Here is a 26,179-nt window from a genome sequence, read left to right as displayed (position 1 = left end):
AAAAAGAAAAAAAAAAGTTTGAAAAAAAATTTCAAAAAATATTTAAAAAAAAAATCAATTTTCCATATATTGCACAAAACATTTTTTCACTAGTGGCATATTTTTCTATTCTTTATAAGTATCCGATTTTCAAGCAACTTAGAGAAAGAAAAAATATCACCTTAAAATGAGACACCCTAATATTTAATTTGGTCAAGCATTCATCACTGTGGCATTATTAAACTTTAAATATTAAATGTGTCAGCTTAGCAGACATTCCTCTTTAATATACATACATATGTCTATTTGTAATATATACAAATTATGCGTGGTAATTTTCAAGTTATGTGGGTTGCTCATACACCCCCACCAACCAGATAAGCAAGTACAATGGAATCAACATTATCATGCAATGCAATGAGCTTATTAATACGTCATATTTAATTATGTCAAACGTCAATATAAACACTTCTGATATTGTCAATATGGGTTAAGGTTAAAATGCTGGCAAAAAATATATCTAAACTGCAATGACTCTTTACCTAAATTGTTGAAATCCTTATATAATAGCTCGTACCCATTTCTTGTTGTAATTCGATAGATTTTTTTTAATGGCGTAGACACAACATACGTGATTTTAGATTGATTAGACTTTTAAAATCGATATACTACAATTTTAAATCGAGATCTCAAAGTTACCACCTTCTAAAGCGTAACAACTCAGTTCAACTTGATCCATAAAATGTAACATTTGGCAAAATTAAAGTTTTAAAATCTGCTTCAGTGAATAATAGAAAAGAAAGGATTTGATGATTATCAAGTGTTCCGTACATGTTCTGTATCTGTATTTGCTCTGAAATCGAATTTATGCAGGCCAAAAATACCCAAAATTTTGACTAGAATTCGCCTTTTCTCAAAATGGAGCCATTTTGTCAATTTTTGTTTCTTTTTGGGTGCAAGTCATTGTTTGAATAACATTTTCTAGTAAAGAATCCTTTTTATGTCACGGGTATAACCGAAAGAAAACCGAAAGACTTGACGGGATTTCTTAAAATATTCAAATGCTAAATTGCAACAGGCAGAATTTTCATCACTTTGTTTACATGAAATATTTAAAATAAATATTATTTAATATATATAATATAATATATAATATATATAATATATGTATGTATATTATTTGATATTTCTCTTTATTTAAGCGCCGCAACCATATTTCTGCAAATAAGAAAGTTTCACTTACCGGCAGCCTGAATTTTTCAAAATACATTTCAGTCATATAAACACAATTTAACGGTATATCACACAACGAGCACACACACGTTTATAAACGCCTACAGAAAACCGTTTTGCAAAAAGCTTTGCCAAATAAGCTTTTTTGACAACGCACAAAATGAACCAAAACAGTGAACGAATGAACGCTTTGTTGCCGACACAAAAAAAACGACAATTCTTGCATACGCCTTATCAGCAACACTGACGGACACTATGCTTCTTATCGCCAATGCGTCGGCTCGCGCTACCACTTGTGTGCATGTGCCGCTCATGGATTAGTGTGCGTGTGTGCACACGCTGTGTTTGCTACTTGCTCGGCCGCTGATGGCGCAATAACGATGAGGACGAAAGCGAGCAATACGACTGCGACCACAACAACGATGACGATGCCGATGCCGATGCTGATGCCGCCGACGACTCGTTTGGGTATGTGTGGTTTGTTGTGGAGGACTCCGCATGCGAACACTGCCTATCGCAGACGGCGTACATTGAAGGTGAACACATATGCTTTTGCGCTACGGTGTTTTTTGTTTTTTTTTTTTGGTGTGCGTTCGGCACTCACTTTATAAAAGGCGCGTAAATAACGAAGTCGCCACACATTCGCTCAACAAGTGGCGCCAAAGTAGCAACCAACCGTTGAACGGCAATAAGCGTGTCAACTGTGGAAACGAAAACGTAACAGTAAAGTGAAATAACGTTAACTGTGGAAACGGAAGTGTTCATTCGAAAACGGCAACAAATAATCGAAAACGAATTGAAATTTGAACGGCTGCAAAACTGAACTCTATTCGCAAAAAAAAAGGTGATTTATGAAAGGGGTGTTGCCGGTGTGGAGTAAATCATAACTTAAGTAACTGTAAATTGCTGTGTGTGCTTAAAAGGAGTAAATTTGCGATCAGACGAAAAAGTTTCAAGTAAATTTCAAATATATTTTGACATGTTTTGTCCAAAAAATTGCGGCATTCAGCTAAGTATGATTTTACTCAAAGGATAAGGTTACAGTATTTGTAAGATGCCTATCGAGTTAGCTGCTAGTGAAAGACTGTTGTTGCGTCTCCTGTTATTGACAAGTGAGATTGCAGCACGCTGTGATACGAACTCTAGAGGCGCATAAGTTCCACAATTGCTTACGTGCTCTTACAACACAACGTCGAGTGCGTAGCTCCTTCCTTGTCTCCCTTTTTTATTTTTTATTTTTTCCTCTCCTTTGGTTTTTGTTGGTTTTGTGCTGAAAATATTTATAAGTTGTACATAATTCTCATTTTTATTGCAGCCATTATTATTATTCATTTTTTACAACTGCATTTGATTGCGCAACGTGGCGCAGTGAACTGGAATCCTACCCGTCAGTCAATTCCTCAGCATTTTCGCTTTTCATTTGCTGTTTTTCTGTGACTAACTGCCATCACGTAGTTAATTAACATTTAAAAGCGCAATCGAGCTTGTTCTTTGCTTGGTTTAGATAGAAATTTCATACCACAGAGCAATGGTTGCTACATTGTTACAAAATTATTGTCAGCGATTATATTTTTTATCGTTAATTAATTGAAATAATCAGTTGTTATGCATAAGTTGAAATGGAAAATTATCAAAGTATTGATTATATAAGGATTTTATGTTTTAAATTTTGTTGCAGCTTTAGTTTCACCTCATCTTATAAAATAGGATTATCTCTACATATATACTGGTTTGATATTTTATTATTATTTAACATAATTATATGTCAAAAATGCTCCTAGAAAATGTTACTGTATGATTTTTCGAGAAAGCGGCATAACGTTGATATTACCATTATTTTCATATTTCTTGAATATAATGTTCATCTTTTTATCTTTAAGGGAGTACACTAGACTTGTGTCGTGAATTTCAAGCCATTTTTGAAGTGTTGTAAAAAGTAGAAACTAATATTTTTACTATCCATTTTATACTCTTGCAACATGTTGCTAGAGATATAGATTAAAATCTTACCTTATGACTAAAAGTTGGCCAAATCCAACCAAAACTATTCAAGCCACTAAGTACCGAATATGTGAATCCCAATATCTATAGTTGACTTTTGACCGAAAATAACGGTCAATGTATGGGATATATAATACAATTAAAATTCCGAGAGAATACTTCCCTAACAATAATAACTCTGTATGTCAAAAATGGGTTGAATCAGGTCAATATTCGAGTTATCTCAATAAAAATTACAGAGCGTGTTTTACTCGTAACTTGGTATCTTTGTGCTTAAAATATATGAAATTGCGAAAACTTGGTCTGTCGTCCATATACCTAACATCCAGATTTTCGAACATCCGGCTGTCTTTACTCCATATAATTGATGATTGTAGGTGAGGTACCCTAATGAAACCAGGGAATATTTTTTGAAAATGTGGCATATTGATAGTATGTCGGATGAGCAAAAATAGATAAAATAGGGTCGATACGACCTCCCACTCCCATTTACTACTTATAATTTCGTTTCTCTAACAAACCTTATGCCGAATATGTCATCCAGTGTATGAGTTCTATAATATGTACTAGATCTTTATAAGTATATAAAAATTATATGTCACGTTGATGGTCCGCAATGGGCTGCTAAGCTACTGAACCGACTTTAGCACTTTGTGTCCAGTTATTTTTTCCAATGATCTTTATTTGCATGAACATATTCAAAATTAAACATCATTTACAATCAATTATTTGGTAAATAAAATTTTCACTGAGCCTCTTTTTTAACCAAATATATTGTAATAATATTTCTTAAGAGTGACTATTTATTTTCCGTATTAATTAAGACTATTGCCAGCAAAGACTAAACAAAAATGATTTCTAAATTACTACCTAATACTCTAAACTCATTTCGAAATGTGTTTTATCTTAGATCACTTCATATTTTTTTAAATTAAATTTTCAAACCATTATACATCAACGAGCCTTGGACATAATTTCTCATACCATTGTATAGATACCATCATCATTCCCCCTCAAATGATGGATGGCTTTATAAAAGAAGCCAATGTTATTGAAATAATCCAAAGGAGTTAATATTTAAGTTGTGGCCTACATTTAGGCGAAGAGTGTATTAATACTTAAATTCGAAACTACACTTCTATTTTTAAACGAGGAGTTACAGTAGTCCATTTTATATGTGTCGAATTCAGTTTAAATTTTAAAGTTTTAACTCGTATTCTTATTTTAAAAACAATAGTAAATATTAAATGACTGTACGAAAACAGTCCAAATTTGCCTTTATGTTAGTAAAAAATATAATTCTTTTGCTAAATGTCAAAAAATAACTAACATTTTGTTATATCTTAACATACATTATACTTTCGAAAAGGATAAAAATCGAAGATATTATGTATCTCACCTAAAATGTAAAATAACGTCATCACTTTTTCTAATCTTACAAGGCGAAGGAAAAACGACATATAGAAAGCACTCATATTAAAACAAAATTTTGGGTTTTGGTTACGAAATGGTTATATATTGGTTATATGTGAAACCGGCAGGTTAAAATTGTATGATAAGTCTATATAAATCGTAAGCGACAAAAAACATAATTTAAATTTTTTATTTCAATAATTTTAATTTTACATTTCATGTGACGATTTATAGTCTTTTGTCGAAGCTTTTTGTACTATTTATGAAGTATTCTAGTCCCCACAAAATTTCAGATGAATTTAAAGTAATATTTTGCATTGTTTTCTCTTTCTCCGCGTTCTTCTTCTAAAAGTTGTCTTATAAGCCACAAACGATTTAAAAAAAAAAGTTATTATTATAGCATTCGAAAAGATTTAAAATTGATATAAAATATATTTATGAATATTTTTTTCCACCACTTTTCAATACTTATTGCAATGATTTTTTTTTTTTTTGGACTGCTCACCAACCATTTAACCTATTCAGTATATATTTTATTCAATTATGTTTTATCTTCATGAAAAACCGATTTTTGGCAAAAATAGCCTTTCGGCTTGACTCCTCTTCATTTGACAAAATATTGCCTTTTGGCCTGACTCTTTTTCTTTTGATTATCGTTCTAGAATTTTTCGGAATTTATAAATAGATAAGAAAATCTGATACTTGATTGTACTTGTAGGCTCTTAGAGCAGCAATAAGAACATGGTAAAATATTCAAAATATTTTCAACATAAAAAAAAATAACCTCCACAAACTTAAAACTTATTGGCTAAAGTGGTAATCTCCTCCACTTTGAGAGCGGCCGTACAATCACATACACAACATATCCTTCGGCAATGCAAACACTTGGCAACCACTGAGAGCTGCCTGGGCATCCTTTTCTATTAAAATAAAATAAAACTGTAATAAATTTATATTGTAGCGACAACAGCACAAACGAGTTCCATGCACTTCAAGCGGTCAAGCACACTACAAACCGCCAGAGAGTTACGCTACCAAGCAAAGGCTTGGCCAACAACTAAATTAAATTGTAAACACCGCCACTAGACCGTAAATTACATAGGCTCAAAAATAGCGAATATGAGTAGTAACGGGTACCAAACAACAAAGCAGTCGTAAAGAATATAGTCATATAGAAATGAAATAGCAACACGCATGGAACACATGTTCGCCACAAACACAATGAAACAATAGGTTTTGGATGAACGATGAGTCCGTTATGCAGTGACAGAACGAACGCTCATTCAGCTGTGTTGTACCGCAAAACCGAAATAAATATTATATTTTATAAAATAAACAGCAAACAAATCATGCTGTTGTCTGTGCGTCGGTGCGTATGAGCAACACTAGCGTTGGCGATAGTTTGCTTACACGCTTGCGTGTGCGTGCCATTGGTTACTCCTCACTTGTCATGCTTGTGTATATGTATGTGCTTGCCGTTTAACACCTACACACAAATTTATGTATGTATGTTAATAGCGTAATTGGCTTTGCAAAACCTTTTAAGCCTAGCAGTCTACGACTCTTGTCACTTGACCGGCAATTATCGGTGTATGCGTTGCTACAAGTGAAGTGTGTATCATTCGTTGTTGTAGGAAAAAAAGTGAAGTGACACTCACGTCACGTATAATACGTACTCACATCACAAATATAACTGTTATTCCTAATTTGACATACTCACTCACACCAAGCAACCCTTGAGGCATAATACTTATGTGGGCTGTGTATTTGCGTGCAAGTGGACTCAGAAATAACATGCACACTTTGACAGCACCAAGATGAGTAGCCTAAAGATATTATAATTTAACTTTATTTTATTTTTTCAGTTTATCATTTATTGCAGGCTAGTTTTGAGTTAAGTTCAGTTTTGAGTAAATCATTTATATTAAATCAAATATCGTTATAAGTGAAAATAAGATATTTATTTTGGATGCTTTGTGTCAAAACAAGTCTTGATATATAGCGTTTCTTCATTTTTTCACTCATTTTGGAACAGCTGTATGTCTTTTTCAAATTCCCCGAATTTAATTTTTTTGGTTAAATGAAATTAAAAACTCACCTTTCCAACACTATAAGGTAGGATACAATGTGATTGGTAGCACTATATGTACGACTGCAACGACACTATTGACAAAATACGAAAAGACTTTTTTGTTAGTATGTCTAAAAAGGCTAAAATCAGTACAATAGTTACTTACACTATTTTAACGTAAGGTTAAATAGTTCGTAGTAAAGTAGAAAATTTTCCGTTACACTCGAACTTAACTCTGCCTTATTTAATTTCCTTTAATTTTATGCTTACATTACCTATTTGTTATGCTTCAACTTTATTCAAAGCCTTTACGTAAGCAATAAAGATTCAAGGAATTCTAACTTACGAAAATGCCGTTTAACGACTAAATGTTGCTTCAGGTTTATAAATAGCATTTTGGTCAAGATATATTGACAGAGTTTATAAAAATATTGGAGTGTAAAACAGATATATATTACCGGGGAAGACTACAAAATATTCCAAAGTATTGAATCACTTTTGGAAGGAACAATGTATTCATATCAATAAGTTCATGTTTCAATGAAAACTCGATATCTCACTTTGGAACTTTTTGTTTGGATGTATGGCTAATTAAAAGCATATAATCTCATTTTGAAAGGAATTCAGATTCATATTAATAAATTCACTCGCTGAAAACTCGAGTTTTTAATTAATAAAATGGAATGTAAATGAGGTAAGGAACCTTTTGAAGGGAGTTTTAATACTTTTGGCAAGTGTTTCAATTTTTTCAATGTTCAGTAGCTAGATTTTATATTATGAAGTAGCTCAAATGTTCTGATAGAGTCAAAATTATGCCAACAGAAACAATCCCAATCAACATTACAATTACTGAATTAACATCATAATTCATAATTCGACTTATTACCTAAATGTGTGAGAGCTCGCTGTGAAAAATAATCGCGTGAAATTTTTTGCGATTTTTTTAATTTTTTTGTCGAAATGAATATTTGACGTTACTATAAAAAAACACAAAGAGCACTCATCTGTCAAAACGCGCTTGGGATGTACTACTGTAATCAAATTGAAAGGTTTTAGTTTATACTTCGCGTGNTTTTTTTTTTTTTTTTTTTTTTTTTTTTTTTTGTTTTTTTTTTTTGTAAGTTGATAGTACTGTTAATGACATTTATGCTAAATTTCACGTCAAAATATGCATTAGTATTTGAGATAGGCGTCATTTTGTGAAGCTCGAAAAGTGAATTCTTCGACTTTTACTATGTCGGAATTTATTGAATTTGCTATTATGCAATATCTCATACTGCATTGGTTATTCGTTCTCATTTCGTCACATTTTCAACTAATATCGTGCCGCACCACACTCCCCTCATTAACCTACGTGTAACTTCTGGCTATTCAGCAAATTATGAGAACACCGTTTTGACTCAATTGAAGATATAAAAGCTGAATCGATGAAGGCTCTGCTGGACATCACGACGACATGATGGCAGAAAAATTCATTAGAATAAGTGTATTGCAGCGGGGTGGGATTACGTTGAAGGAGATTAAATGGACAAAATTCACTTTTCAATGTGATCACAGTAGTATAACGTCAAAAATGTCAAACTTTACGATAAAGTTGTTAGTTCCCTTATTGAGACAGTACGGTTGCCAAATCCCGTAATATTAAAAGACAACCCACGTATTGGCAATTTTCGCAAGCATCTTCAAATTACTCAAAAACCTATTTAAATAGTTGTGCTATATAACTTTTACAAAAAGAACTCGTTCTATTACCATTCGCTAGCTTTTGAATGCATATCTTCTTTTTCTTTTACCACCAATACAGCCGCTACATGAGTTACATCAAATTTACACGTTAAGCCGACAGTGTCCAATCTTGATTGAGCATTGCAAGCATAAAGTTTTGCCAAGATTTATCCTACCAGTAAATAAGTTGTTGGCACAAATCCTTTTGCAACGTGGTTTTACTTTATAATCCGGCGGTAATAACGAAAACTTTTCTACTAGCATAGCCTGGCGTTGGTGGCTACGGCACCACCAGTGGTAGTCTAGTGGTTTTAATACACTTTTTATTATTTAAAAAACCTTTTTTTTTCATACTTTCAATAAGCCAAGACACTTGGAAAAGCTCACTTGGCTATCTGCCAGCAGCAAGTTGAGGCGGGTGAATTCGATATTTTTGATTTGGGTCACTCATAATTGCGTTGTATTACAAAAAAAAAAAAAAAATTTTGCACAACTCGATTTCAGTTGGACACTTTTGCCGACACTTTGACATGCTCTCATAAACAGCATTTTTAGCAAGAGTTTAGAATGAATTAACTTCTCTTTCATATTTGACACATTCTGGCTGTTAACTGAAAAATTGGCCTAACTTAAAAAGCCAATTTCGTGTGTTTATTAGCTTACTTTTATATTTTTCTTGCTGTTACATTGGACATACATTTATCAACGTCCCTTAGAGGTCTTCAAATCATTAATCATACAGAGGAAAGGTGAATATGTATAAAGAATGAGAGAACACGTGCATACTAGTATTTAAATGTAGCCGAAATGGCCTGTCTTTATTGAAATCAACTATTTTGTATTTTTAAAATGCCAATAAAAATTTGATATTTTCGATTACAGAGAGAATTGCATACACTATGAACTGAAGAGAAAAAATTTATACAAAACCAGTAAAGTATCACTTAAAAGTGACCACTTAACCGTCAATTTCATGCAGGCCGTTTAATAGCCCTCAACCAAAGCAGATAATACAAATAATACCACAATTAACCCCACAAATATTACGTTTTTAGTAATATTTAATACACTTTAAGCGAAAACGCATACTTTAAGCTTTAATATACAATAGCTACACTCGCATACATGCTTTCGAAGAGCCATCCATGAGCAGCATAAAAAAATTTACCCCTCCTGCGAGCTACCTTTTACAACCTGCACTCTCATTTTAGTGCATAAATGCATTAGCGTGCACTTCCTTCTTCCTTGCTTCCATTCTTTGCACAGTTTTAACGAACGCTCTGTGTTCTCGCTGTGAAGCATAACTTTTCGCATGGCGGAAGTATTTCTGTAACGGCAATTAGCGATCTATTGAAATTATTATTTTTTTTTTGTTTTGTTTGTCATTTTAATTTTTATGTAAGCTCGTAAAGGAGGAGAAGAAATAAAAATGCGTGCATGAAAACAAAGTTTGCAGCGACGAAAGTAGCAACTCCATCCGCATATGCGTTGAGCATAGCACTAAATGAGTGTCGCATGTCGATTTCTTGTAAACGAGTATGAAGAGGTGGCATACAACAAGTGAGTGAAATGATAAAAATATACGCGTATCAGAGCAAAACTTTACTTGAACATGCGTTCGAATAGTTTCGCCGCATATAACTGTTGTTTTTTGGATGATAAAACAATAAAGAAAGATGACAAAATGTTTATAATGAAGGAACAAATTGGTTTTAATGAAGGCATGGCTGCGCTCGACGTATAATTTGATAAAGAAGAGACATGTGATGAAAATCATGAAACACTTGACATTTCTGTAAAACGCTTTTGAAAATTGGTAATTCAGTTCGCATAATAGAGAGCTGATAAAAGCCAAATTAAGCCAAAAATAACTTTGCCAAAATGCTGAATTATATTGTTTTTATTCTTTTCTGGCGTAGACATCGCTTACGCGATTAGTCAGGTCCTCCTCCACCTGATCTCTCCAACGGAGTGGAGGTCTGTCTCTGCTTCTCTCAGCGGATACTGCGTCGAATAATCTCAGAGCCGGAGTCTTTTCATCCTATGTAAATGACGCCTTAAATCTCGTATAGATCAACGGATACTCACCAACATTGTGACAAGAAAGTATGCGAGAATTATAAATAAAATGTAAAATATTTTATTGCCTATTATTTTTCGTAAGCACTATTTGGGATGGCCTTTAGCTCCTTCTGCGAATTTTTTTTATCTCGTCAGTCGACCGAAAATGGGTTCTACGGGGCGGCAATTTCAGTTTGGGGAACAAGAAAAAACACACAGAGCTAAATATGGTGAATACGGTGGTTGATCGATGGTATTCATTGCGTTTTTTGGCTTTAAATTCTGTCACTTTCGTGGCTTATGGGATGGTGCATTATCAAGGTGTAAAATTCATGAATTGTTCTTCAAAAATTCCGCCCAGTTTCGACGGATAGTCTCACGCAAACACCTCAATACGGATAAATAGTACTCCTTATTGATCGTACATCCCTCCAAAACATATTCATGTTGCACCAAACCACGAACATCGAAAAAATAATGAATAATCAAACAGTAATCATCAGCTATAATGCTCTCCATGAGTGTGGGATCGGAATTCTCGTGATCAAAAATGTCCAGAGAGACCTGCTTATGGTACTATTTTGAAAAAAAAAATCATCTTTATCGATACGAGTCGAGCAAGAACGTGTTTTATACCCAAAATGTCTACCAAGATCATCCGGACCGACTCTCGAGCGATGTGAAGCTCTCTTGTCATCTCTCCTTCACGTTTTTAATGTTTTCATCAGTTGAAGAAGATCGTACAGAACGCGGCATGTCTTCAACGACCTCTCGACTGTCTTTAAGGCTAGCGTTTCTGATGAAACTGAATCGCTGTAAGCCTTTACCAATGGCATCTTATGCTATAGTGGCCCGGAAGTTGCGACCAATTGTCAAAGAGGCCATCATTTTACAAGACATTGAAAGCGCATCATTGAAAGAGCTAAATATTATACCAAAAAGAACTCTCAAATTTAAAAAATCATGTTTGAGAAGTTTTTCGACGATTCGAAGAAGTGCTGGCATAAGTGCCAAACATCAAAAGGAGACAACATTAACATAGACAAATAAATATAAAAAGATTTTTTCAAAAAACAAAAACTCCCGTTATTTTTTGAACACACCTCTTACATTATAAACCTCTTATAAATATGTACATTAAAGTACGCGTCAACATTAGCACAACGTCACGGCCATCAATTTCGCAATGAAAAGTTACCGAGGCAATACTTCCACACTTCACACTTTCGTCAAACTAATGAGCACGTTTTAACAGACTCTCATTTGCCTTCGTCACATTTGTAATGTCACAACAAATTTTTCTCCAAATAAATAATGAGTAAGGCAACAAGAATGGAAGGCACAAAAGGCATACGCAAACCAACGAAATGCAATAAAAACTCGAAAGAACTTGCGAGTGATTTTGTAAGTGAAACGAAAGAAGAAGCTCTAATGAAAATGAGAAATTGCATGGCAGCGCAGTCAAGGCGAAAGTGCCAACGCAACCGCTGAAATTAGCCGCCAACATTTTGTAACATAACTATGGAATAGTGCCGTCATAGCCAAGAGGCGAACACCACCTCGCCTTTGCCACATTCTGGTCCGGCTGTCTTGCAGTTTAACGCGGGCTGTGGGTGCTCGCTAGTACTCAGCACTGTAGGCGTATACAATGTGGGCGTTAACCTACACATTTGTCGTACGTTTTCGTTTCCTTTAACATTTATATGCAGAAATGTATTGTGTGGACTTCCTTTCGACTATTTGTGCGTGCTGACGCAGCCACAAGAAAAAAGCTCAACTAAGTAGGAGCTGCATCCGAATAAGACATCGCCAAGTATGAATAAACGAACAAAAGTGGTTTCATAAACATAATAATTTAAATGTCGTTGACATTAGATGTCCGGAACTATTTCAAGAACGGAAGCAATTCTTGGTTGATAACTCTTGTTGACACAAAATTGATGAGCAATATTGAAATATGCAGGCGGCAAAGAATAATAACAGTGTAAACTTGATTACTTGCATTTTAATGAAAATAGGCTGATAAAAAAGAACTAGCTAATAAGGTTGCCCATACCACCACTACTACATATATTTGCCATACCAACTGATATATCGAAGTTAAGTTCTTACAAATGTATATATCGGGTGATTTTTTAAGAGCTTGATAACTTTTTTAAAAAAAAAAACGCATAAAATTTGCAAAATCTCATCGGTTCTTTATTTGAAACGTTAGATTGGTTCATGACATTTACTTTTTGAAGATAATTTCATTTAAATGTTGACCGCGGCTGCGTCTTAGGTGGTCCATTCGGAAAGTCCAATTTTGGGCAACTTTTTCGAGCATTTCGGCCGGAATAGCCCGAATTTCTTCGGAAATGTTGTCTTCCAAAGCTGGAATAGTTGCTGGCTTATTTCTGTAGACTTTAGACTTGACGTAGCCCCACAAAAAATAGTCTAAAGGCGTTAAATCGCATGATCTTGGTGGCCAACTTACGGGTCCATTTCTTGAGATGAATTGTTCTCCGAAGTTTTCCCTCAAAATGGCCATAGAATCGCGAGCTGTGTGGCATGTAGCGCCATCTTGTTGAAACCACATGTCAACCAAGTTCAGTTCTTCCATTTTTGGCAACAAAAAGTTTGTTAGCATCGAACGATAGCGATCGCCATTCACCGTAACGTTGCGTCCAACGGCATCTTTGAAAAAATACGGTCCAATGATTCCACCAGCGTATAAACCACACCAAACAGTGCATTTTTCGGGATGCATGGGCAGTTCTTGAACGGCTTCTGGTTGCTCTTCACCCCAAATGCGGCAATTTTGCTTATTTACGTAGCCATTCAACCAGAAATGAGCCTCATCGCTGAACAAAATTTGTCGATAAAAAAGCGGATTTTCTGCCAACTTTTCTAGGGCCCATTCACTGAAAATTCGACGTTGTGGCAGATCGTTCGGCTTCAGTTCTTGCACGAGCTGTATTTTATACGGTTTTACACCAAGAAGATGGTCTTCAGCCACACTCTCAGAAACAGACGCAATATTCTCTTCTGTACGCACTGTACGCATTCGTGTGGTTGGTTTAATGTCCAATAAAGTAAACTGAGTGCGAAACTTGGTCACAATCGCATTAATTGTTTGCTCACTTGGTCGATTATGTAGACCATAAATCGGACGTAAAGCGCGAAACACATTTCGAACCGAACACTGATTTTGGTAATAAAATTCAATGATTTGCAAGCGTTGCTCGTTAGTAAGTCTATTCATGATGAAATGTCAAAGCATACTGAGCATCTTTCTCTTTGACACCATGTCTGATATCCCACGTGATCTGTCAAATACTAATGCATGAAAATCCTAACCTCAAAAAAATCACCCGATATTTTTATAACATCAGAAAATAGATAATTTAACGAGCATACCACTGATTTTTAAAAAAATATTATATTTTTTTCGTTAGTATTTTCTTTCGAAAATTAGAATTTTACATTAACCATTTTTAATCCTTAAAAATTCAACCCATCCACTTCCCGACCTTAGATCGCCAGTAAATAATATTTCCTTTAATTTTTCAATTGGTTTTGCATTTTTTTCACTTGTTACCATTTTCGAAATATTTCGATATCTTAAATAGATTATACATTTTCGATTTAAAATTTTTTGCAAATGGTAAAAATTGAATGCAATTCATAATAAATAATTAATAGATAATACATACATTTTCGATTTCGAACTTTCGAAAATAGTAAAAAGTGAAAGGGATTCATAATAGATTGAAAAATTCGAAATCGTAAATAGACTATCGAAACCGAAAATGTCGAAGAATGAAAAAAAAAATGAAAAATAATAAATATAGTTTATTTCGATTCGGTTCGATTTCGAATTTTTCGAAAATGTTAAAAAGTGAAAGAAATTCGTAAGAAATTGAAAAACTAAAGGAAATATAAAGTTATTCGAAAATTTTAAACGAGTGTTTCTCTCACTGAATACTATTTCAGTCGCCATCGTATCTAGCCAACGCTTCGACCAATTCACTTTCAGTTTTTAAGTCAACGATCTGACATTTTCACACGTCATTTGTATATAACTGTCGTACAAACTGATACATTTAAATCAAGTCTTTGTAAAACTTTTTTATTTGAGAAGATATTCTCTCGAAATTTGGTGTAGAATATTGAGCAAGACAAGGCTATGATAACCAAAAATATTGTTTGAATCGGATTACTATAACGTAAAAGTGTCACACAAACTGAACAATCAATATCAAGATTATACCTTTTCAAACTATAACAAATATTCCTGCGAAGGCTATTATAGCATCGGTGCAGTGGAAGTTAACGTTTCTTCTGTTTTTTTTGTTTTTTTTTTGTGTTAAACCAATTAGTTTGCGTCATGAAGGCAGTTCCTTTAGACAACATATTTCTAAGCCGCACAGCTCAGACTCATACCACTAGATTCAACCCAAAAACACCTTAACCGTTTTTAGTAAGAAATGCCGAAATTAAATTAAGAAAATGTAGCGTTCAGTCATCAAAAAGGTAATTTTATGGCTTTAACTTCTAATTAGCAAGATAATACCACCTTTATAGGCACACAAACAAACAAACCTAATATTCTCCTAAGCATATACTTACGCCAAAATCACCAAATTGAACATTAACCAACCAAACATTGACCAGAAGTAAACATTAACCAATTGTGGCCCGTACATGGGTAGGCAGAAACAATAGCAAAGTTGATGATGAAGGAAAGAGGATAGCAGCGAAAAGCGTAGCAAAAAGGGAGGCAAAAACTCACAGTGCCACAGTCACATTCCTACACATACTGTTTAAGTCCTTAATTGTTGGTTGTTAACTTGTTGTGTAAACATGTTAATTAAACTAAAACAATTACAGCTATGAACTTGACTTGTACAATGAAAACATCGCACGTTTAGTATCACGCTTTGATTGGGAGTTGGTGGTACGTACTTATTGTGATTGACCATTTATTGTTTCAACGCGAATCTTTACACAAACGGATAAAATTTACGTGGAAATTGAAAAATATGTATATGATGCTATTATTGATTATATTCACACGTGTTGCAGTAAAATAAATCCTTGGCTGCAAATAAATTGTGACGAGTTTAAGTAAAGATTTTACATGTGGTTTGATTATGAAATGGAGACTTACAATGACAGCCTAAAAAACGTCGATTTTTGGGTGTTAAATAAATGCTCTATCCATTGTTTTAAAATATTCAAGTTATATTTGTACATGTTTCAAAAGCACAAAGTGAACTTAAAAAAAAGTTAAAAATTTTTTGAGTTATAAGAAATCTCCGACACCGCTAAAAACAAACGATTCTCCACCGCTGCAATGATTCCGGCCTTCTCTGTGAAAAGCATCAACTAATTTATTGAGTTGAATTCGTAACAAAAGAGTTGGTGTATACCTAGTAAAGGGCTATAACCACTATCTACAATACTATATTTTTATATTCTTACAACATATTGCTACATAGCTCTTTCATCTAACGGTATCACTAACAACCAAGCGAGATAAGGTTATGTACATATAAATGATCAAGATGACAAGAGAGACGAATTGAAATGCGGGAGACTACCTGTCTGTCCGTCCATCAGTTCGTACGTCCAACACCAAAGCCTAACAAATTTAATGTTCATATCTCTTAAACTACTTGAGATACAACAACCAAATGCAGATATTTTAAATATTATAGGAAGTCCGATTGACAGTTTGTAAATGGATGCCATCGGATGGTAGCTCCTCTCACTCTCCATGTAACAGTACTGTTAAAAACTACTAAAAGCTCGATAAATCAATTACTAATTACACCAAAGGCATTCAGTTTCACACCAGCGTGGTATGAGCGGGCTTTAGGCAAGTCAGGGTCTAAGTTGAACGATGTGTATGACACCGCCAAATCACATATCTCGAGACCCGTCGTACCGATAAAATTTGGTGTGTAGCATTCTCCTGATATTTTTATGTTACAGCGTGAAAATGAGTGAAATCGAACTACAAATACGCCTACTTCCCACATAACACAATTTTACGTTCATCTGATTCTTTCCTTTCGAGATTACAAATCAAATAACATTTATAATAACGAGATAAAACTTTACACGAATAATACTTTCAGAGTATGGTATAACAATTTATGGCTAAAAATTGTCCACATCCAACAAAAACTGTGCAAGACCGTAGGTACCAAATATTTAGCCCCCAACTACCTATAGTTGACTTTTAACCGAAAATATTGGTGAATTCTTAGAATATAATTGAAATTCAGAGAGAAACCTTTCCTGAAAATAGTATGTTTGTGTATCACAAATGGATCGAATCGGGTCAATACTTCCTTGAGCCCTCATATTCCTAATACAAAGATTTTCGAAGTCCCTGGTGACTTTATATCGGCCAATGTCTGAGTTATCTTAATAAAATTAAGAGAGCAAGTTTTTCTTATAACGGTGCTTATATGTGCTTAGAACAAAATCGTGTGAAAACTCTTCCTAGGCGTCTTATAACTAACAGGCCTTATGTAACTGTGGCTACTTCCCTGGCTCTATTGCCAGTGTTTGAAATGTTCAGTTATGGCCGAACTTAGCTCACCCTTACTTGTTTACTACACAGTTTAGATTAGTTTTACTGTAAAGCAATTTTTTTTTTTATTGATTTTCAAAGTTTCATAAAACGCCCGAGCCTCTGACTCTAAATTAAGAGCTTACAAAATTGTCAATAAACATGTTGATGCAACCAACGTAGTTTGTTCGATTCATTACACTCCTACTGTGGCCGAAACGAAGATAGCATAAGCAATCAGTCTTCGTACGTTTTTTCATATTGTTGCTATTAATCATTTGTACTCAATGCTATATTGCTATATTATGTTAAACCAATGGACAGAATTAAAAGCTCAATTGGCAACTGCCGCCTAGCAGGCCAACAATCATTAAAATCAAAACTTTATTGCAAAAATTAACCTAAAATTTGTTTAAAAAAAATGTGCATTAATGATAAAGATCAACACCTAAGATGGCTAAGTTCCGCTCAGCACAAAGACCAATTATAAATTGTAAACACAAAATACATGTGAAAACAAAGAAAATTATAAGTTATGAGCCACTTTCTTCTATCACAATGTGTATAAGAACAAAAAGTATTTTACCGTGAAATTAACGGCAAACACAGTCAGAAGACCGTGAACGCTGCCGCAGGCTCCATGTAAATATATATATAGAGACATATACCATTTATAATATGTGTTAATTTATGTATGTGTGACCACAGCCAGCTTAACCACATTCTCCAACCATAGGCACTAAACGCTTAGACAAGTAGAACCCCCACAGCATTTCACACTTCAACAAAACAGACTCTTCCGGCTCATTTATATTAATTACCATGACAACAATTTCGACAAGCAAGTGCGCATACGGCTAGAAGTGCTAAAGGGGTCAGTCGCACGATTGCTAAAAGACTAACGAGTCGCTCGTAGACTGACAGCGTAACGCTGAGGCAATTTAGGGTAGAACCCACTGTCAGCTTCCTTCAAAGATATTGAATTGGTTGAAAGGCAGAAAAACAATACAAATGCTCATACACAAAAACAGCAAAAAAAAGCATAGCAACGCTTAAAGCATGTTGTCAATAGCAGTCACCAGTTGCTTCTTACATACAAGCAAAATTAGTTAAGAAAATATTCGCATTTAAGAAAACAAATAGCGATAATAACACACACACATATATATGTATAATAATTGCATGTGTATAATATTTGCAAGTGCTCACTTTGACCTACACAAGCAAAAGCAGCTACAATGACGCACAGCCAAGTGGTGTATGTTCAGCGACTTTTCGCCTGGCTCCTGTCAATGGTGGCATCTGCTGGTTGGTGGTTTACATATGTATTTATGTGTGTGTGTTTATTTGTAATTTCACACGTATAATCGCGCTGCAAGGCAGACAAAATGTTAATTACCATTATAAATTCTTACTGACAACTTTCAGAACACACACTTTTCAACTTACCGACATCGGCAAGGCTAACCACAACAACAGCAACAATAACAATTTGAGCATCAACACTAATCCCTGACTGAAACCGAGGACGCAACGCTGGAAGGCAAGACCAGCCAAGTATTAAATATATAAAAATAAATAAAAGTCACATAGCGATCTCAGCCTAAAGCCACATAAATGCAGCGCAACGCGTTCGTCATGTATGCCTTGTCCGCAGCCGTTTTGCTGCTCGGAAACTGTTGGTATGCATACGCATATGTCGCTTTGCCAGCAGTGGCCGCCGCAACAGCCGGAGCCGGAGTCGGAGCCTCGGACGCCGGCGCAACAGACACGAAGACGTATGCCAAGCATATGGCAGAATTAATGACCGGCACATATCCTGATAGAGCCGCTGCTTCATCGGCGGGTTATTTGAACGATGTTGCCGGAAGTATTGCTGTGCAAGCACCGCACCAACTGCTGAATGAGCCTAACGGACGTGCTGCGGTTTACGATCCGGGTGATGGTGAGTTAAAACAAAATAGAATAGAAGAATATAAGTAAACATGAAACATATATATATATATATATATTGTAAATAAATATGTCAAGATTATTGGCTGAAGCTTGATCTTCTTGATGTTGTCGAGTTGCGTTGCTGATGTTTTTAGAAATAAATAAATGTTTTTTAAGTTCTCGTTCCTTCTAAATTTCTTTAAATAACACTCGAAATACCCTTGTCTCTTGATCCGAATATTTCAGGGGTCTTAACGAGAAAATAGTTTCAAAAATTATTGCATGCAAAAGTCTATTTAAAAAACTTGCCGGCAAGTAGTTACATAATTCCGGCTGGCTAGGTCATGTTGTCCGAATGGACGAAAACACTCCAGCTCTGATAGTATTCGAGGAAGATGAAGAGCTCCACTTTGTTGGAAGGACCAGGTGGACAAGGACCTGGCTACGCTCGGAACATCCAATTGGTGGCACGTAGCAAAAAGAAGAAACGACTGGCGCGCTGTTGTTAACTCGGCTATAATCGCGTAAGCGGTGTCTACGCCAATTAAGTAGAAGAAGAAGATCTCAGTTAAAGAAACCTTATTATTCTGGCAAGGCGAGTGCTCACAGCGAAGTATAAGTAAATTTATTTATACAGATAGCTAGACGGTTTTGATATGACTAAAATCTATTAGGGTTTCGTCAAAGTTAGTGAGAGAATGTCTTGGTAGTTCTAACATTATATTTCACGAAAAGCATGCAATAGGTTCCAGATAGAGATATTCGAGATATTCTTCGTAAGTGTGAAGCAAAGCAGGCACAACCCTACAATAAAACTCTGGAAAGGAGGAAATTTATATTCCTCTGGCTACCTGCAGGTAACTAAACGACAAACATATTATAAACAAAGTCTCGATGGAGTAAATGACTGACTGCCGCCTTGCTGAACTCACAGGCAAACGTGGCATGAAAGGACATGTGGGACGGCTATTAAAATTGAATGGAAATTATACATATAAGAGCTCCAGTATGGGTGCTAACAGGTTACTGTCTAATTGGCAGATATGCCAGCAGACTAGGAAGACCATATAACGATTATTATACAAGCTCTTAGGAGGAAGAAAAAAATTAAACTTAACACATTTTCATTACTCTGAAACCTCCCCTCCTCCTCTAAGAAAGTATCGTCAAGTAAGAGTTCTTAATTGTAATGGGAAAGGCCTCCGCCTACCTTTTTTATATTATTTTTTCTTTTTATCAGATATAAAAACGCTTATCTCTCTCCTAAGAACTTATTTTATAATTTTTTTATTAATTTTTTTTTTAGCCACCCCAATATATATAGTTATACCATGCACGTGTCCTTCAAGTAAATAAATAAAAACGAATATAATTTTTACTTGTGAACCCGCAGGCATAATGATAATGCTATTGATACTTGATATGCTTGCCAATCCAAACAACTATTTTTAAACACAACTTCAACATCAATGAATTCGAGGTTTTGTATTATTATTAGTTTTCTATTTGACTAGTTTATCAGCAACAATGGTTCTAATCATTTTTCATTGTCATGGAAGCAGAAAAAGTAATACAAATGTATTTGTATTGAAATCACTCAACACCAATGAATATTAATTTTACTGACCTCACTCATAAAGGTTATTTAAATGAGGATATTTTCAAATAAGTATGTGAGGTATTCAATTTAACGAAAGCACTTCTAGGGCAAAACCCATTTTGTTGATTCTCATTGTCATTGAATCACTGAGGTATAATGAGGTATAGTTGTGTAAGTAAAATTTACTTTACGTATATTTAATTCGAAAATCACTCATTCAAAAAATTGGAGTACTAACCAATTTACTATTGAATTGTGCAGTCATGTGCGAAGGGTTTTCATAAGAAAATATTGCACTTCAAATCAATAACATTATATAAATTATTAGTTTGGGAAAAAACCTGCAAGTAACCCTCAAAACCCAAATGAAAAGTGATATGAAAGCGTATTTTATCTCAGTAAACAATAACTTCAAAGTCAAAAGCTTAACAAGTGGTTTATTAAGTTGGGTATAAGCACATTGTTGCACTAAGCGGATAAACGTTCGTTTGGTTTTGAAATATTAGTTAAGTTCACACCTTCATCGATCAAGTGCTTTCAAATAAATTTTTTGTTTTTATGCAAAATATACCAGCTAAGAACGCAATTACAGTAATTTTAGACAAACATTCGCTTTCATAGAAATATTTAATACCTTGAGGGGCTTCCCGCCAGCAAAATGTAAACACTCAAGCACATTTTTCTTTGCCTGTATAAGATATTCCAAACATATCAAAATCAATAGTACATTGACTCAATGAATGGCAAACACAAGTCAAAATGTACATATGCAGAAAGTGTTCTCGTATTTTTTATTTTTATTTTTATTTGTTGTATTTTAATGTTTGTAATGTTTGTTACGAAAGCAGTGATTGTTTGTTTATTTGCAATAATTTTTGTGTATTTAGTTGAATACCTAAAACTTCGTTAAACAACTAAAACTAAATACACGAAAATTATTGAAATTTGCAGTATTTCCTCTTTTCGTTATAATTCGAAAACAATCTCTATAGTAGTCGGTTATTTATTAGCAAGGATTTTTGGTAAAACGTACACCCGCAAAACCCTAGGCGGGTTATAAATGGACCATTTGGTCCGATATGATTCGGCCAACAAAAACTCGTCCTTATATAATGATGATTTATCTCGTTTTATTTATTTATATTGACATTGGTATGCATATATTTATAGCTATGCATATATATTGGGAGTCAAAACTTCGGATCGGTCCATTTGCCTGATACTATATATGAATGTGATAGCTTAATGTCGAAGCATTCAGAACAACTTCATTAACTTATGCTTAAATTGAGATTAAATTAAGCCTTTAAAAAGCAACAGCAAATTTCGTTTAAAAATTTCACAGCATTCAGAACAACTTAAGGATAAAGCATTGCAAAAAAAATAACAAAAAATCTGATTCACACACTGCAGTTTTGAAAAATATTTCAAAGGTGCAAAAACTCGATTTATAGAACAATAACTTCTAACAGATTTTGTATATTTTGCAATTCCGCCAACACCGAAAATATTTTCACGCACAGGCTATAAATATATATACGCCTTTATCAAAAGCACAGCAAAAGCTATTGTTAAGGTAAAGTAAAATATTGCCGAACCGCCGGCCAGGCTGTGGCTGCTCCTGCGATTGACATAAATGAAGTTTAACGAAGGGTGAATTTACAATACAAATATATAAAATATAATATTTGTATGTATTTAGGTTTGCATATGTACTTATGTACCACCAAATTTTATTATGCATACATGTGTTTTCTGTAGCATACTTACAGGCGTTCCTATGAATGTGTTGCCGTGCATTTGCCTGCTAAATGCGTTTTACTTACGCACAATGCAGGGATGAATTGCACAACCGTTATATGCGCAAATAGAAAAACAACATTTTCAGAATATCTTACGTTTGCAAAAAAAACCCTCATATTTTTATATTAAGAATTTTCATTATATATTAAATTAATTTAATTGCTATTTTTATTAGGTATATTGCTTATAATTTCATTTTAAAATTTTTAGTGTATTTTATATTTCCAATATTATTTTTATATTTTTATAACTCCACTTTAATATTTTCAACAACTTTCATTCACAAATAAATCCCTGAAGCGAATATCCTCTTAATTGTATAAAACTTATATTATTCCAAGCACAGCATAGCTTTACACACAAACAGCCATGCGTGGTCTATTTTAAGCTTAAATCAAGAGTTACAGAAATAACCGTATGGCAAAAATCAACCAATTCCAATTTCCGCTACAGCGCTGTCAATAGTTTCTCGGGCACTTACACGCTTGTTGAATACACAGACCCACCCTTACAATTGCAAAAGTACGAAAATTGTAAATACTCGTATGTGACTACAATGCCTAAACGGAGTGTCAGCATGAGCTCGTCCAGCTACAAGTTTTGCTTTTTAGACACCAATGTGTATACGAGGGAAGGTCAGAAAATTAATATCTTTAAAATGGTACTCTGAAGAGACGATTTAATTATTTTTTTCAACAAATGAGTTTTCGTATTTATGCCGATTATTTTTGTCATTCTGTTATAAAATTCATAAGAAAAAAAATTTCCAAAAAATAATTAAATTTTAATTGTTAACAACTTTTTAATGGTTAGGTTTACGAAAAACTCGTAAAAAACTTTTTTGTAGAACATTCAATTTGCTATAAAATATAAGAAACGAAATATTTTTCAAAGAATTAGAGCGAGATTCGATTTATAAGAAAACTACTAAGGAACAATGAGAAAACTGTAAGACGGAGGAGCTTCCCGTTACATTTAAAAGCCCAGCGAAAAATATATTTGTTCTTTTTTCGCCCATCCTAGTTTATACCCTTGAATGCCATAAGCCTTTCCACTTTCCACGGTCACTTTCTGGCCATTGATTGACCGTTAAATGACAGCGTAATGGGCATAGTAGACAAGCTAGATTGAAGAGAGAGCCGACAGGATTACTTGACGCATTATGACTATTTCAGAGTATGGCAAATATTGTGTGTATGTTTGTATATATATAGTATATGTATGTGGATATGAGTATTTAGGTAAATATGATCTTAGTCATATTACTTTTGGTTTTGTTTCGCATTCTATAAGGAATATTTAAGAAAACTATCAAAACTATTTAATAAAACAATAAGCAGCAAAATCTTCCATAAAGTATAGTGTGGTAAATCTTGAGACTTTCAGAATCGAAAGGCATGACTTTCGAAAATTAAGTCTTATTTACTATATATTTAAATATAATATATTTTATATATTTAATTATATATGTATATTTTATTATATTTTATTTTTTTCAAATATAAAATAAACTACAAATTTACTCGCCACTCAACCTTACTTAAACTCAAATTCTCTCCCTACCCACCAATAGAGCTACTCCGCGCTTTGAACGCCGAAACTGCCATCAACGGCCAGGAGCTCGGCACGCTACCCGAAGAACCCGATTACGCTGACACTGTGTTTAACGAACTGGAAGTGGCAAACAAATATGAGATGTTACACAAATTGGAGAAAGATTTGCGCGCGGAACAGGAAATTGTTACTAAATCAGCTTTGTTAATGAAAATGCTCGAGGATCCGAACATACAAACGCTGCCGGTCATTTACGTAGAGGAGGACGACGATGACGAACCATCTGACGAGGACGCCGAATTGAACAGCAATAATGTGGCATTTCGCTTGGGCGGCATGGGCGCTGGTGTAGCAAAGCGCTCGCGCTACTATCGCCGCTATCCATGGAAGCGGCACAATAGGAATCGCAGGTGAGGCAGAGTGGGCGAGCAATTGAGAAATTAGCGTTTGAAAAACTAAGCTTTTATTTACGCATTTCTTGTGCATTTCTGTTTTATCTTTTTAGCACTTACGAGCCAGAGCTGCGTTATGCCTGCACGCCCACCAAAGAGGACGTCTTCAAGCTGTTGATGAACCTGCATGAAAATCGCAAAGGCAATCACAGCAAAACTGTAAACTTCTGCAATCGCAAGCGGCCAGCCAAAGCCATTTTCACCAACATACGTTTTCTGGGTTAAGCTGACCAGCGACGCTGCTAAGCAAACATATTTAAAGAGGCAACGGAATAGGAACTAGAAATACTATAAAACGATGTCGACATGAAACGGAAATCAGAATATGGCGGAAGAAATGAGGAATACTGTGTACATGCGCGGCACTTGGCTCGAAGCAATTGTTTACAGAAATTAGCGTAGCTTTTTAACACATAATTCGCAATCAAAATTCTATATGTACTAATAAATTGAAGTAAAGTAAACTCAGTAAATCTAAAAAAAGAAAACTAAAAACTTGTAAAATATGCATAAAAATTAATTTGGAGAAATAAAAGAATTGTAGGCCCTTAAGCAGCTATCTAGCGTAACTTTTTCTGAATTTAACATTTACAAAAAGCATATATATATATTATTAACCGTATTTTATATAGTTATACGAGAAATGGCAGCTAAGCACAGCATTGTTAGCATACAAATATTTTATTCACAAAACTAAATTATAGTTGCATTACTATTGCAACAAAAATATGTATATAATAAATAATGTTTGAAAAAAAAATAAATAAATATGTTAGTAGTTTGCAAAGCACTCACCAAGATGCAGTAAAACACAAGGCACTTTCAGCAAGTAGCAGGGGCTTGCTTTTTGTTTGTGCTTTTAGTCTGTAGGACTTTACAATGTCTGGCGTATGATTTTGGAATTTTAAAAAAATAAAACAAAATTAAAATATAAACTAAATCGCAACAAAACTGCAACACTGCTGCTACTAACTTAATTATTTCAAATAAAAAATATTTTTAAAAAATTCGAAAATTCGAAAAAATATTTACTTTGAGAAATAAAGCTATGTAATATCAACGTAGCTCTTAGTTGTCCGCAAAGCAAACTGAATTTAATTTTACCAAACTTATCAATGAATATAAAATGGCAGCCACAAAGAAATCATTAGCCCACATATGCAACCCTTACCCTCTAAACGTGTGTACATGTGAACGGTATCATATAGATTACATTTTGCTTCTTAAAACCTAGCCTAAACATACACAATTGAATTTTGTGCACATATTTAACATATTACGCAGGCATTTGCTATTGTATATAATATCCAGTACCATAATATATGTGTGTATCATAAATAATTGCAAATTAAATAAAAAAAAAACAAACCCTTAAGCGCACGAAAGGAAGTAATTTAATTTTAAACTCAATGCAAAATTGTACATAGCTTGATACCATTTACTAACGTACATACCTTGATACCTTATAGACACGCATATACATATATATAGCCGAATACTTTTGTTTATTTGTATATAGTTGTGACTCTGGTTTGTTTACTTGTGCACACATACTTATGCACACGAGTAAGTATATAAATATGTATATACACTAAGCATTTAATCACTAGTTATTTACGGTTGCAAAATAATAAAAAAAATATACATTACAAATATACATACATACATACATGAACACTATTGTTCGACCAAAGCATGAGTTGTTCCTTTAAAACATACATAAAGAAAATATAATATATGAAAGTCAATGAATTGCATATATGCACTTGTATGCATGTACATAGCAA

The 26,179-nt window shown here is 34.1% G+C and overlaps 1 protein-coding gene across 1 annotated transcript; it reads left to right on the top strand.

Annotated features, from left to right (window-relative positions):
- The first annotated feature begins 1,865 nt into the window (after nt 1–1,865).
- LOC108974769 lies at nt 1,866–26,174 on the top strand. The gene is made up of 4 exons (XM_018942797.1): nt 1,866–2,056; nt 18,477–18,993; nt 23,960–24,350; nt 24,446–26,174. Exons 2-4 carry the CDS (start codon nt 18,666–18,668, stop codon nt 24,615–24,617), a joined length of 891 nt encoding a protein of 296 aa, XP_018798342.1. The 5' UTR covers nt 1,866–2,056; nt 18,477–18,665; the 3' UTR covers nt 24,618–26,174.
- Nucleotides 26,175–26,179: the final 5 nt, after the last annotated feature.

Source organism: Bactrocera latifrons, unplaced genomic scaffold, assembly GCF_001853355.1.
Source record: "Bactrocera latifrons isolate USDA-ARS-PBARC rearing strain unplaced genomic scaffold, ASM185335v1 scaffold_59, whole genome shotgun sequence".
In the NCBI taxonomy this organism is placed as follows: domain Eukaryota; kingdom Metazoa; phylum Arthropoda; class Insecta; order Diptera; family Tephritidae; genus Bactrocera; species Bactrocera latifrons.
This window is presented reverse-complemented; position numbering and strand designations above follow the sequence as displayed.